Source organism: Arachis stenosperma, chromosome 4, assembly GCF_014773155.1.
Source record: "Arachis stenosperma cultivar V10309 chromosome 4, arast.V10309.gnm1.PFL2, whole genome shotgun sequence".
NCBI classification, from domain to species: domain Eukaryota; kingdom Viridiplantae; phylum Streptophyta; class Magnoliopsida; order Fabales; family Fabaceae; genus Arachis; species Arachis stenosperma.
The window spans coordinates 140486671-140502610 of NC_080380.1; the positions used below are offsets into that span (position 1 = coordinate 140486671).

At 35.1% G+C, this 15940-nt stretch overlaps 1 protein-coding gene across 1 annotated transcript; it reads left to right on the forward strand.

The window, feature by feature from the left end:
- Window positions 1-8927: 8927 nt before the first annotated feature.
- LOC130975706 (putative pentatricopeptide repeat-containing protein At3g23330) lies at window positions 8928-15402 on the forward strand. The gene is made up of 10 exons (XM_057900454.1): window positions 8928-9481; window positions 9576-9641; window positions 9803-9925; window positions 10274-10372; window positions 10531-10603; window positions 11054-11142; window positions 11425-11508; window positions 11594-11653; window positions 11762-11947; window positions 12940-15402. Exons 1-10 carry the CDS (start codon window positions 9389-9391, stop codon window positions 15217-15219), a joined length of 3153 nt encoding a protein of 1050 aa, XP_057756437.1. The 5' UTR covers window positions 8928-9388; the 3' UTR covers window positions 15220-15402.
- The last annotated feature ends 538 nt before the right edge of the window (window positions 15403-15940 follow it).

The window sequence follows — 15940 nt, forward strand, 5'->3', positions numbered from 1 at the left end:
TCGGCCTAAACTCCGCGGGTTGAGGCTAGTACTTAATGACTATTATACTAATATATCTACATAGGCCATGTTATCTTGTATCTATATCTTGTGCCTTTATACTTGTAGCTTTGTGTGAACGTTTCGTGCTTTTGTAACTTTTTTTGAGCTTATTTCTTCATCAGGCTTCTAGACTTACTATCTCTTTCTATATATATATATATATATACCGTATAAGCCTTAGAATTGTCGTGACATTTAATTATCTCTTACTTTACGACATGAGGTAAGGCTTAGGATAATTAGGGTGTTATATAATACCTATGTCATACTATGACATAGTATGCGTCATGGAAAAATGGTCTCCATGCATGGTCCCTATAGTTTCAAAAGCTAGAGGACCACTAATGGTCTCTGTTATGCAACTCAAGAAAGGGTTCAAGAAGAGGGAGATGACATATTTAGCTATATTACAAGAGGAGTCAACATCCGAAGAAAAAAAATATTCTCCCTGAAATCAAGAAAGTGTTCGAATAAAATAAGGATATGATACCTCTAGAGTTGCCAAAACAACTACCACCAAAGAAGAAGGTAGACCATAAGATTAAATTGGACTTAGGAGCAAAGTCGCCTGTCTCAAAACCATACAAGATGGCACCACCAGAACTTAAGGAGTTGGAAAAACAACTCAAGGATCTGCTAGATGTTGGATTCATCCGTCCATCAAAGATCGAGTTGGCAGTCATTTTCATGATCGAATAAAATATTATACACACCATCAAGGAAGGGTTGCATCATGATCCATTAACCAAAAAATTGGTGGAGTTGACTAGAGAAGGTAAGACCAAAAGATTTTGGCTAAAAGACGACCTTCTCTACACTAAAAGGAGAAGACTATACGTCCCTAACTGGAAAAATCTAAGGAGAAGTTAGTGAAAAAAATATCAAGACACCAAATGGGCTGGTTATTGTGAGAGATGAAATAGAGAGCTATGTGAAGACTTGTCTTGTGTGCCAACAAGATAAAATTGAAAACAAGATACCTAGTGAGTTGTTGAAATCTCTGCTTCTGCCAAAGCAACCGTGAAAAAGTGTGTCTTTGGATTTCATTTTTGCCTTACCGAAGTCAAAGGGATTTGGATCTATCCTCTTAGTAGTAGATCGATTTTCAAAGTATGTTATTTTTATATCTGTCCTTACTGATTGCACTGTAGAGGAAGCATCACGACTATTATTCAAGAATGTTCTGAAGTAATAGGGATTACTTAAGATCATTATCAGTGATTGAGATCCACACTTCACAGAACGACTATGGACAGAGCTGTTCAAACTTCTTGGATCACAGCTTCACTTCTCGACAAGCTTTCATCCTCAAACTGATGGGTAGACGGAGAGAGTGAATGCCTTACTCGAATCTTACTTGAGGCATTTCATAAGTCCTAATAAAAAAGACTAGACAAAACTCCTATACGTTGCTCAATTCTCATATAATCTGTAAAGGAGTGAGTTCACAGGGAAGAGTCTGTTCGAGATTGTGACCAAACAACAACCGCTTACACCACACTTTCTTTCTTCCTCTTACTTAGGAAAGACCCCTTAAACTTATCATATGATTAAGTTTTGGGAAGAACAAGTAAATATCACTCGTTCTTACCTCAACAAAGTTGCAAAGAGGATGAAAAAATGGGCAGATAAGAAGAGAAGGCATGCAAGCTATCAAGTGGGAGATAAGGTAATGATTAAAATCCTTTCACAACAATTCAAAGCCGTTTGCAAGATTCATAAGGACTTGATCCGCAAATATGAAGGGTTATTTGAGATCATTGGGCATGTTGGAGAGATTGCTTACAAAGTACAACTTCCTCCCTCTACGAAGATCCATCCAGTGTTTCATGTGAGTATGCTTAAGCCATATAATGAAGATAAAAATGAATCGAGTAGAAGTGACTCGAATCGAGCTCCACCCATGGTAATTAGATTATTCGACAAAGAGATCAAGAAAATCCTAGCTAATCGAGTTGTGTGATGAAAAGGAGTACCACTAAGTATCCAATACTTGAGCAAGTGGAAATGACTCCCAATAACAGAGGCTAACTGGAAAACTCGTGAAGATTTGTGGCAATTCCAAAAATACCTAGAGCGCTATTATAAACAAAACGTGACGAGGATGTCTACGCAATAGGTGAAAAAAATATCACGATAAATTTTAGAAGGTTAAATTTAACGGTATTTGTATAATTTTCTGAGGTTTTTAAGAATGCTCTAGATGGTTACGGAACGTTTTAGAATGCCCTAAAAGGTTCTAAAAGACTGTGAAAGGTCATACAGTATTTTAGAAGAGTGTGGATGTATATAGAAATATGAAAAGTAGTATGGAATAATTTAGAAGTATTTAGAAAAATGTGGTAGGATAGATATTTGTAGTGAAAATTTTGGATGATCAATCTAATCTAGACCGTTGATTAAATTTAATTATTACCATTCGTTGAGGAGGTAGATGACTATAAATAAGGATGAAAGTTAGAATTTGAGTATGTAAGTCATTTGTAACAAATACTTAAATAATAAAATATTCTTTTTACCAAAACTTTTTTTATTTTATGTTCTCTTTTATTCTTAATTTTCTTACTAAATATTAAAAATTAGAATGATCTGATTTTAGCTTAAAAAGTTTAAATCCAAAAGTTAACACGTTAATATTAAAGTGTGTCTAAAACCATAATAAACAATTATGCATGATTTGAATTTATCGTTAAAAAACGTATTCTGATTGTTATAGTAAATAGTTGGTGTCATTGTTTAAAAAATTAAAAAAATTTTAAAAAATATTTGATCAACATAATATTTCTATTTGGTAATCAAACCTTGACTCCAAAAACTAAGTGCCAACTTAACATCATCAATTTCAAAATTTTAGACTCCATTTAATTTGTGTATTTTTAAATGTATTACACCACTTTGAAATATATGCCGTCACTCATATCTTTATTATCTTTGTTTTACTCAATAACATCACTCCTTAAAGACTTTATATGTGAGAGGTCAAGCAAACAAGTACTAAATCTCCACCACTTAATCATTTCAAAGCACATTTTTATGAAAAATTACCATGGAGAGTAGATGATTAATTGATTTAGTTTAAGAGACAAAGGACGTATACCACTTTTATTGAAGTTAAAACAACCTTTTCTCAGATAACATCATCCCTGTTAAATTTCTTTGGCGCACTAGCCACGCTACTTGCCCCACCCTTGAAGGTCTCCTATCCATAACTTTGCATTGAGTTTAAAATATTCGTAGCGTAAAGTTATTTATATAATCATTCGGTTATATCTATTTTCTTAAATAATCATTAGTCATTGTACTGATATAGTAATACAATATTAAATATATATACACTAAGTCACTAACGGTAAATTAAAATTAAATTATTTTTTATTTATAATTAATTTGGTCCCTGTAATTCGACGGTTATAATCTATAGTTTAGAGACTAAATAAAAAAATTGAAATTTTCATAATTTATAAACAAAAATTAGATACTAATGTTATTGTGCATAATTTAACCGTCATACTTATAATTTAGCCATTATAACTTATAATTCATCAAAAGATAAATTTTATTTATATACTAAAATTAGGTATTATATATTTATATATATATATATATAAATAATTTAATTTATTTTTAAAATATATTTTATATTTTAATACATATTTTACATCAATAACTAATTTTAATATATATTTATTATAATTATTTAAAAAATAGCCAAAACAGACGTTAGAACTTTCAGGTAGTGTTTGGTGGAGAGAGAAAAACAGAAAAATTGAGACTGAGAGACAGAGACTAAAAGACAGAGATTGAAATAAATCTCAATATTCTGTTCGGTACAAAATGCGAGACAGAAATTGAAAAAAGAATGAAACTCTAATTTAATTTGCACAAAGGATAAAATTGGAATTAATTAATTGAAATGAGGGTATTTTAGGTATAAAATGTTATTAAAGTTTCAGTCTCTATGTCTAAAAATTTTAGTTCTCTGTGTCCCTACTTTTTGGAGGTAATGAAATACTGAAATTTTGGAGACAGAGACAGAAATTTTAGCACCAATCTCTAAACCAACAAACATGAAATTGAGCCTCAGTCTCTCAATCTCTGTCTCAGTACCTCAAAACAAACGCTACCTCAGTGCAACTGCAGTATGATATATACCTCATCTACATAGGGCTAATTTTTTTATGTGATTCCCAATTGTGAGTTACGCTGGTTTACGGAGATTGAGGGTGATTTACACTGTTGTGATGGCATAACATTATGGAATTTGGGGGGATGAAATCGGACCATCCGATTTTTTTGCAGAGAGAAAAGAACACAAATCGGACGGTCCGATTTGTGTGAGGGGGAGTGTACGTTGCATGTAATCGGATGAACCGATTTCTTGTTGGCTAAATTTCTTTGAATCCGATGGAACACTATCAGACCCAGTGATTTGTGGCTGGCTAAATTTTTTAAATAAGATGGAACATTAATCGGACCTAGTGATTTGTTGCCGGCTAAATCAGATGGAACACTAATCGGTCCTAGCGATTTGTGTTGTGTGAAAAATTTGAATTGGTAGCACGCGGTCGGACCGTCCGATTTAATTATTTAGGTGATGTTCTTCCTCTTCTCTCATTCTTCTCCGTTTCTGTAGAATAAATTATATTGAGGTTGAGAGTATTTAAACACGTATAGTATTATGGATGATAGAGTTGTATTGAAAATTTATTGTTACGGACAGATTTTATTACAAACATATGAGAGAGTTCAATTTGTATGTGAAAATTCGTTAGATGTTGTTATTTCGTTCACATTGTCATTGGAGGAATTAAAAAGTGTGATTTGTGAGAAGATAGATTCTCATAGATCTAGAAGAGTATCGTGTATTTTGTACAGGTATCCTTTACCTGTGTTTGGTGGGTTCGTTCAATTTCAGACCAAATACTTGACAAATGAAGCGAGTATGTAGGAAATGTTTTCAATGTATATTGAGAATCGCCACCGAGTGTTGTGCATCGAGTTGTATATTGAGTTCGAGCAATTTGAAGCGGACCGAAATATTGAATTGGAAGATTATAATAGTGATGGCAAGGAAGATTTTGAAAGTAACTATGAGATCGTTGGTCCAGGTGAAGACGAAGATGGAGCTGATGACACCATGAACGCAAATGTGGCAGAGGTTGCTAATGCAATAGCAATCTCGCTTCCGTTTCAGGAGCCTTCTTTCATGCGGTCATTAGATTTGGAAGCCATGCAGGCACCGAAATTTCCTCAATATATGAATGCAGGTATGTAATTTGTGATCATACCATTTGATTACTTTATTAATTAATAATTCTTTATTATGAATTATATTTACTAGTTCTTTATGTAGATAGAATAGCAAATGTATAGACTATTATAATCATACATGGTAGAGTGTATTTATGAATTGTTTATATGATAAATGATTTATTACTGTATATATAAAAACTGATTTAGTACTTATAATGTATAGAGACTAGAGAGATTTTAATTGTTAAGATATATATATATATATATATATATATATATATATATATATTTAATGATTATTTATGAAAATATATATCTTGCGGTGTGATTGTGGCAGAGCTTCTTGCTGTGACAGATGGTGAATTCACGGTGGGAATGGAATTCAGTTCAAGGAAAGCAGTAATTAAGGCAATGAAAGATTATACTATCCGTAGAGGTGTAAACTATCGGATTTATAAGTCGGAACCAACGACATTCTATGCTAAATGTACACAATATGGCACAGGTTGTGATTGACTGATCAGGATTACGAAAATACAGAAAAAATACTGCTGGGAGATAAGGAGGTACAATGATAGTCACACTTGTCCTAACTAAACTGTGCAAGTTGCCCTACATGATGATCTATACAAGTGTGCGAGGCATGTCGAACCCCAACTAAACTGTATGATCCCAGCAAAGTTACGTAGCAAAGGTAGAAATTTTCAGTGCACCGCTGTACCTGACTTATCTCCAAATGGAATAGTCCCAAATAACAATATTATGTGACACTTTACATACATCTAAATGTGAATATCATCAGTTAACACTATGTGATCTTTCAAACCCCTAAACCACGTCAATTTTATAAAGCTTCCTCTACAGTCCGTCTTTCTCGTTGCAACCCCAAACTGGTGCAAGCACTCGGCTTCCAATGCCTCAAGACTACTCATGGTCGGCCTTGTAACCGGAAGACCATTTATCGACAAACCGAGAATCATCGCCACATCCACCAACGTCATCGCACACTCACCAACCGAAAAATGAAATGTGTGAATCTCAGGCTGCCATCTCTCAATCAGAGCATTTATCATTGTTGACTGACATTGGATGACTCCAATCTGGGAAACATAATAAAAACCAGTCTCCTATAAGTGTCCCTCAACAATTTGGTTGTACGGATCGGACAGCTTTAAGTGATCACATATCAACATCCGTAAACCCTACAAAATCACATTTTCGTTATAAGTGCCAGTGTAATATAATTAAATTAACAATAATATAATTATCCTTACATGTCCATTATAATTAACTACCAGCATAATTGTCTATCAAACATACATGGTAAATCTGCCTAATTTATTGTCTAAATTATACTAAATTATGTTAAAGTCAATTATTAATAACCATAAATAATTTATTGAATTTATATTGTTTATTTAACTTAAACTATCCTAAAATCATACTTCTATTTCTATTTCTGATTCAATACGATTTTTTTTTTGGTGTTTGGTTCAATTTGATTAAAACAAGAATATGTTAATTAAAATTTCATTCTAACAAATAATAATAATAATAATAATAATAATAATAATAATAATAATTTACAGATCTCATTCATTCATTTCATTTTAAAACATATTAACCAATAATCATAAATCTAAACCCAAATCAAATCAAAACCTAACATACATATTATTAATATTATTAAGGAATAAGTATTGTTTTGATCCCTAACGTTGAAGGTCAGAATCAAAACCATCTCTGATGTAATTTTTTATTTAGAATCATCCTTAATGTTGCATTTCATTTTAAAATCGTCATTTCTAATAAAAAAATTTTAAATGACAAAAATACCCTTTTTCTACCATTTGATTCTTCTTGTTCTTCTAGAAGAAGAACATTCTTCTTCCATTAACAAAATTCAAAATTTCAAATTTTTAAATATAGTTAACAAAATCCAATTACAAGAATTAAAATAAAATACCCAAATTCATCTTCAATTATAAAAATAAAAAATCTATAAATTTAATTACCAAAAACTCAAATACAAGAATAAGACAAACAATTAGAAAAAAATAAGAAATCCAAAATAAAAAAAGTAACAACAATCCAGAAATCAGAACAAGAACAAAACCAACAATAAAAATTAGGGAATTAGGGATTATGATGAACAAATTCATTATTCAAATCCAGATTCAACAAATCAACATACAACAACGATAAAATCAGAAAATAACAAATCAAAATCAGATTAAAAATAGAAGCAGAAGCAGACCCAGAAGATGCAGAAGCAGAAGCACTCAAGCAGAAGCAGAAAACGGAAGACGAAGCAAAAGATGCAGAAGCAGAAGCACTCAAGTAGACCCAGAAGAAGCAGACAACGAAGCAAAAATAGAGGGCGAAGCAAGAAGTAGAAGTGGCGAGGCGGCGAGGAATAGTGGCGAGAACGCGGTAGTGAGGAGCAGTGGTGCAGAAGCAGAAGCTCTCTCCCTGGCTTGCGATGGCGACAGCAGCTCCAAACTTTACCGGTGCCGTCCCCCTCTTCCCCCCTCTCCCTTTCCCCTTTTCCTCCCCCTGCGTCCTTTCCCCCTCCCCCTCGTGTCTTTTTTTTTAACTTTATATTTTTTTATTTAAAATAACGATTTATAAAAAAAAAGGTAGTTTCGTCATTTAAGAAAAAACTATTAAAAATGACGATTTTAAAATGAAATGCAACATTAAGGACGATTCTAAATAAAAAATTACATCATTGACGGTTTCGATTCTGACCCTCAACATTAGGGACCAAAACAATACTTATCCCTATTATTAACTAATCCACGGTTAAGAGGCTTTATAAAGAGTAAAAACTAACTAGCTCTACTTTAATCTCTATTTCTAACACCTAACAGTAACCATATCATACATACATACATGACTAATTTCTACTTAGTGCTATTATAATGTATATATTGCTATTAAAATCTTAGTTTTATCACTATTATTTTTACTAAATCAAAATATTAAAAAATAAAAATTTACATAATTAGGATGTCCAAGATAATTAACAATATGAAATTTTGGTTGATTTACTTTTTTGATTTTTCGTCTTCTTGGCATTGTCTTCTAATTTTTTTTAAGCTTTTGGTAGTCCAACAATGATGAAAACTGAACACGATTGTGGGATTAGGGAGCAAGTAGAAAGAGATATGAGAGTGAAAATGATAGCTGCGGGAAGGGAGGAGACACTCGAAATGAGTTACATAGAACGGAGCCAACGAGAGAAGCAGCTGCATGCTCGCCATGTGTCAGCAGTACGCAAATCGGACCCATCGATTAATATATCGTCCGATTACTGAAATCGGACCATCCGATTTCAGTTCCTCCAATTGATCCGTCTGATCTGATCTCAACAGCCATCACAGCTCGGTGATACACCCTAAACCCCGTAACGCTACTATACACCATCAGTTTCTCCATTTCAAATTATTAAAAAACTCTCTACATAGATGATTGGACAATGTCTCCTCTTGAAGCCATGGGAGTATGGGACCTTTTTATACAAGAACAATAATATTTTTAACAAATAACACAAAAGTGCAAAAGTGGAAATCACAGCTGCCAGCCACCACAATGACATAATTCAACCGAATGGAATTTAATTGCACTATAGCAGTCTCCACCCATTAAAATGACATAAATACCCTCGCACTCTGATCCCATCATTACACACAACACAACTTTGCATCTTCGTGCAATATGGCTTGTGTCTCGGTTCCTTGCAAAAAAGCTAGTAAGCCAGAAATGAACCACCGTCGTCACTGTATATAAATGCGTAACGGAGTCAAAGCCGCGTTTGGATTCGGAGATCTTGGATCTTCGCCGGATCTCTCCCTCGCATTCTTACGCCGCACACATTTGCAACACAACTAGTAAAAACCGGAACGAATTAAATATCTTATCTAATCTCTCAGATCGGAATCTTAACCTTCAAAATCAATCCAAACGCGCCCTTACTAGATCCAACTTTCTCAGATCCCTCACTTTCCCGAGAAATTCCTCTCAGAATTTTCTAACCGCCACTGCTTCGTGCTCTTCTTCTTCCTTCGCAGTCGAGGTCACGGATCCAACAATGTCTCTGCGCTTCAGCTTCAGCAATCGAGCAACCGCTCTCGCTGTTCTCCTCTGCTTGTTCTTCTTTCACCTGTCACCGACCTTCGCTCAGGTTCAGCTCTCTCCGTTTTTATCTGGTTCTTTTGAATTTGCATGCATGAATCGCGCCTATAACGTCTTTGATTTTGTGTGTTTGTGTGTGATAGGATACTCTTGCTCAGACCGGGAAGGAGGATTCCGGTGGATCTGTGGATCTCGGTCGCCGCGGCAAAGTAAGCATCCATGAGTTTCTTTTTTTTGCTAAACTCCATTACTTGATTGAATTTAGCGAGGGAAAAAGAAAAGAAGAAATCGGAAGCTAGCAATTATGAATGTAGTGCTCGTCTTTCCAATTGAATGTTTGGGACTTAGCTGTTGCGATTTTTGTGGACAGCTTTGGGAGAATGATGCTGTCGGTGATGCAAAGGATGCTGGCCGTGCGATTACTTTCGATGATGATGGTCTTGGAGTGTTTGATGCATTTTTCGCCAGTCTATCAATGATCATTGTCAGCGAGGTTAGCACAACGACAACTGTTCATGCTCATGTTTGTTCGTAGCTAGCAAGTTGGATTCATAGAGATGGAATGAAAGTTACTTAGCTACATTTTGTATTAGAAGATTGCTATAGGAAGCTGGAGAACTAGTGTATTCAGTTGCAATTTTCATGTGATTTGTTGTACATTTCTGTTCAGTGAATTATAGGAGCTACCTGTATCTAGTGGGTTGTATAGGATATCAGTTGATTCAACTTTGTTCGCATTGTAGGTAGGAGGAACAATTTAGTTGTTATAAATGCTTTGTTAGACGTTGTATGTCTTATGGTTTGGGTTATGTCTTTTAACTGAAGATTCTCTTGCTGCTAGATTGGAGATGAGACATTTATAATAGCAGCTCTTATGGCTATGCGCCATCCAAAGTCCATTGTGTTGTCTGGTGCGTTAACTGCCCTGGTTGTAATGACGGTAGGTGCAAACTTCAGCTACATTTTAGATTTTAATATCATGGAGTGCTTTGTGTATGGAATTGCTAATGTGGCTTCAGCTAGCTTAGAGCACTACTTTGAGCGCTCTAACATTTTATCATTGTTATTAGGATTTAAGTTATGGTGTGTGTCAATCAGGTACTCTCCACTGGACTTGGCAGGATTGTGCCAAATTTGATTTCGAGGAAGCATACAAATAGTGCTGCAACAGGTAAATTTTCTGTCTTAGATACTTGCTGCTGGCACTGCAATTTTTTATGTTGTAATTTGCAATTTCTGAATATTAGGTCATCGTGTATTCGTGTCTGATTCATTGCTGTGTTTCATTTGTTGCTATTTAGTTATGTCTTTTGTTCATGGAGAGAAGGCTATTGTGTGATTAGGTTGTATGAGATGAAACCCATGAAAATTCTAGTAAATAGAACGTTGGAAACTACTAACGTTACTAACATCACCAGAATTTAATGTGGTTTAACAAACCAAAATTGAGTTACATAACCAATTGCATGTCGTTTTTATTGCCATGAATACCTTATTGAATTACTTGCTTAAAAAATTACATTCACGTTCTCATTTTTACATATGCTCCAATATTTGTTTACAAGTTAACGTGTTTGTGACATAAGATGATGGTGAGCCTATGGTTTTTTATCATGTGCAGTTCTATATGCTTTCTTTGGGTTGCGATTGCTGTATATTGCTTGGAGATCATCAGATTCAAAATCTTCACAGAAGAAAGAAATGGAAGAAGTATGTTTTTGACACTAGTAAAATGCTTTTTAAGTTTTAGACCCGGAAAAACTGTTGCTCCAAGTGCCTAGTTTTGCACGAAATATTGTAGTTTTCCTGTTTTTCTTCCATCTGGTCACTTTGGAAGGGGCTGTATTGATTACCTGTAGGCATATTGATGCAGTCTCTTGTACAGTTGATGTATTTAAGTGTGTTATGGTTCAGTCGAAAATAAAAATTTAAAGGATAAAGCCCTGTATGGTTTAAATTTTGGTAATTGCTAAGAATTTGTTTGTGTACTAGGTTGAAGAAAAGCTTGAAAGTGGACAAGGGAAAAGTTCATTTCGGCGGTTCTTTTCAAGATTCTGTACACCAATATTTCTGGAGGCAAGTGCAACTTTTGGATCACTTCCTTGATTAGAAGACAATATTCTCATCTCTAACTTTTTTTTTCCATTTTTTTTTATGACAGTCATTCATTTTAACATTTCTTGCTGAGTGGGGTGATCGTAGCCAGATTGCAACAATTGCAGTAAGAAACTAGAATTTCTTCTTTTGTTCAATTTTTGTCTCCTGTATATTTTTGTACTATTTGTTGCACATGATTCTGATTTTTCACATTCTGAATTTGTTTGTGCAGCTGGCAACTCACAAAAATGCAGTGGGAGTAGCAATGGGGGCAACAATAGGGCACACCATCTGCACTTCACTGGCAGTGGTGGGAGGAAGCATGCTGGCTTCTAAGATCTCCCAACGCACGGTAGCCATGGTCGGTGGCTTTCTCTTCCTCGGCTTTTCCTTGTCTTCATACTTCTACCCTCCACTATGATTAACAACTGTAGATTAATTGTCATTCTTAATAGTTTCTAGTTTTCCCCTGAAATCAGTGAAATGTTTTCCCACCTCTTTTTACATAACGTCGAAGTGATTACCCTTGTTATAGTATTCTATTGTACTTAGCTGTAAGGAAAGCTCTATACGAAGTGAAACAGGAGATTTTGTATGTCAATTCTTTTTTGTAAAATATTTTGTTTTAATATCATAAAATTTGTTGGTTCGCATATCATAATTGGTCCACTGTTGTGAATTAATCTTGGTTTAATGGGTTTGTCAGATTGACGTAAATTGTAAATATTATGTGAACATAAATCGGCTAGAAACTGCTGTGTATAATAGGTTCCCAAGTTGTATAGAGTATGGACCAATTTCATCTCAACGGTGTTATGATGAGTTAATGACGTAGTACTGCCTAGCAATGGGCGTAGACTTAATTGTTGTATCTACATTTCTATTTGCGCAAAATTTAACCAACAGTTTTTTTTTTTTTTTGGTGTGAAGAATTATTTTGAACGTCAGTTTGTTTTAATTATACGATAATTCATAACAAAATGATGCAAATGCTTATCCAAGATTCCAATTAGTAGTATTAGGCTATAACATCTAAAAGAAATATATACTGACGCATGCATGTAGAAAACATGAATTAATAAAGCATTATCTTCTTTTTACCCCTTTCCACACATAAATCAAAATCATATCAGATTAGTAATATATGTACAACAATCTTGAATAACTGCAAAATGAAGTTGTATTCAGTTATGATAAAATCTATACAGAAATAAGTGCATGCAATAAACTATCTACATAACCAATGTAAGATTTGATTCTTGAATTATAGATGGATCGGGGTCATTAGTTTTCCATCTTTAGCAACATGCCTACATTCATGTAAAGTTGTAAACTATACAAAAGATCTCTAGAATATTGTAACCTAAACTCTAATGACCCAAATTCTTTTGTAGTACAACGCTTATGTAGAATGATATTATATGCATGGGTTATCGTTCTTGGAAATACCATGTCTCTCAAATTTCAGTGACCAATTTTCTCAATGCCACCACCCCAATTCACACCCCTTGGCACTATTCATGCTCAAAACTACTTCACTCCACCATATCCTATGCCCCAAAATCGGCATCACCGAAACCCATAGGTGCTTTTCATGCAAGCTTCATCAAGAATGGTGCCCTTCAAACTATAAACTTGGTTAACCATCTTTTGACCCTCTATGTTAAACACAACAAATTGGACTATGCCCAGAAGCTGTTCGATGAAATTCCCCACAGAGACACTCACACTTGGACCATCCTTATATCTGGTTTTTCTAGAACTGGCTCCTCAGCGGCGGCCTTTGACCTTTTCAGGGAAATGCAGGAAAAGGATGCTTCCCCGAATCACTATACATTGTCTAGTGTATCCAAGTGTTGTTCAGCGGAGAACAATCTCTCACTGGGTAAGGAGATTCATGGTTGGATTCTGAGGAATGGGGTTGATGGTGATGTTGTGCTGAAGAATTCTATCCTTGATCTTTACTTGAAGTGCAAGGCTTTTGGATATGCAGAGAGGTTCTTCAATTTGATGAATGAGAGGGATGTTGTGTCATGGAATATAATGATTGGCGCATATCTGCGAGTGGGAGATGCAGAGAAGTCTCTTGAGATGTTCAATAACTTGCCTTACAAGGATGTGGTCAGTTGGAATACAATCATAGATGGGCTAATGCACTGTGGTTATGAAACATGCGCATTGGAGCAGCTCTATTGTATGGTGGAACATGGGACGGAGTTCACTGCAGCCACACTATCCATAGCACTTATTTTGACTTCTTCATTGTCACTTTTGGAGATTGGAAAACAACTTCATGGGCAGGCCTTAAAATATGGTTTTAATTGTAATGGCTTTGTGCGGAGTTCACTTGTAGAAATGTATTGCAAGTGTGGGAGAATGGATAAGGCATCTATAGTTCTCAGAGATATACCTCTGAATTCTCTGAGAATAGGGAATGCTGGAACTGAGGAATCAAATTCAGAAATGATTTCGTGGAGTTCGATGGTTTCTGGTTACGTTTGGAATGGCAAGTATGAAGATGCTTTAAAATCTTTCAAGTCAATGGTCCGGGAACTGGTTGTAGTGGAAATTCGGACAGTCACAACCATTATTTCAGCTTGTGCCAGCGCTGGAATCTTGGAATTCGGTCAGCAGACACATGCTTACATTCAGAAAATTGGGCACAGAATTGATGCTTATGTTGGTTCATCCTTAATTGATATGTATTCTAAATCCGGTAGCTTGGATGATTCCTGGAAGATTTTCAGACAAATCTTAGAACCGAATGTTGTCTTATGGACTTCAATGATATCTGGCTGTGCGCTACACAGTCAGGGGAGGCAGGCAATCAGTCTTTTTGATGAAATGTTGAAACAGGGTATTTTACCAAATGAGGTTACATTTTTAGGGGTTTTAAATGCATGCAGCCATGTAGGGCTGCTTGAAGAAGGCTGTAAGTACTTTAGAATGATGAAAGATATTTATCACTACAATCTTGGAGTTGAACATTGCACTTCCATGGTTGATCTTTATGGTCGAGCAGGTCGCTTAATCGAGGCAAAGAACTTCATCTTTGAAAATGGCATCTCCCACTTGACTTCTGTATGGAAATCCCTTTTATCGTCATGCCGGCTTCACAAAAATTTTGAGATGGGAAAAAGGGTTTCTGATATCCTACTTCAACTTGCACCATCTGATCCAGGAGCCTATGTTCTGCTATCAAATATGTGTTCTTCGAATCATCGATGGGACGAGGCAGCAAAGCTAAGGAGTTTAATGCATCAAAGAGGTGTCAAGAAGCAGCCAGGTCAATCTTGGATTCAGCTAAGGGATCAGATCCACACCTTTGTCATGGGAGATAGGTCTCATCCACAAGACAAGGAGATATATTCATATCTTGACAATTTAATTGGAAGGTTGAAGGAAATCGGCTATTCCCTTGATGTCAATCTTGTCATGCAGGATGTAGAAGAAGAACAAGGGGAAGTACTTATTGGTCATCATAGTGAAAAACTTGCAGTTGTCTTTGGCATCATTAACACTGCTCCTAAGATGCCGATTCGAATTATGAAGAACCTCCGCATTTGTACTGATTGCCATAAGTTCATCAAGTATGCTTCTCAGCTTCTAGAACGAGAAATAATCGTTAGAGACATTCATAGGTTCCATCATTTTAGGCATGGCCATTGCTCTTGTGGAGATTATTGGTGACAATTGACAAAAGCCAAAATTATATTATACATAATTACCTAGTCTATATAGAATATTTCTGAAACCACTCTTCATTCTTTAGCATGTAAATCTTCACTCACCAGACACCAGTCCATCCGAGCCTTGTAGGCTGTAGCAGTAGCAAAAATTGACAGCAAATTCTTGTTCTAGTACTGGTTTCAGGTTAGTTTCAATTTCTGGTTTATATCTTCTATTCTATTCTGTTTTAATTTATTAAAGTACATGTTAGGCTGACCAATAATTTCAATCTAGATATGTTTGCTATCTAGAAAGTACGGACACTTTTCTGAATTGTCGAGTCTGCATGTCAAGCACATTACAAACACTAGCACCCAATGGTACCTGTCTAAAACATGTCTTATGCGTCCAACTATGTCTTGATAAAAAATCAAAATATAAGGTGGCCAAATTTTCAACTCATGACAAATTAACAATCACATCCTTTGTAATGGTAGTATGATATGATGTCTTCTCTAAGCAATTTCTAATAATAAAAAAATAGTGACTAAAATTAACAGAACTCTTCTTCACTTACCCTTCCAACAATCCATTCTGGTTTGATACGACACATATCTTAGTTATGGTTTATAGAAATCACAACTAAGAACCAACCCCTCATAAGCATCTTGACTGAAAGTAAAAAATCCTATGCTGTCTCATATTTCTGCATACTATATTCCAGAACAGTGCTCACCTAACC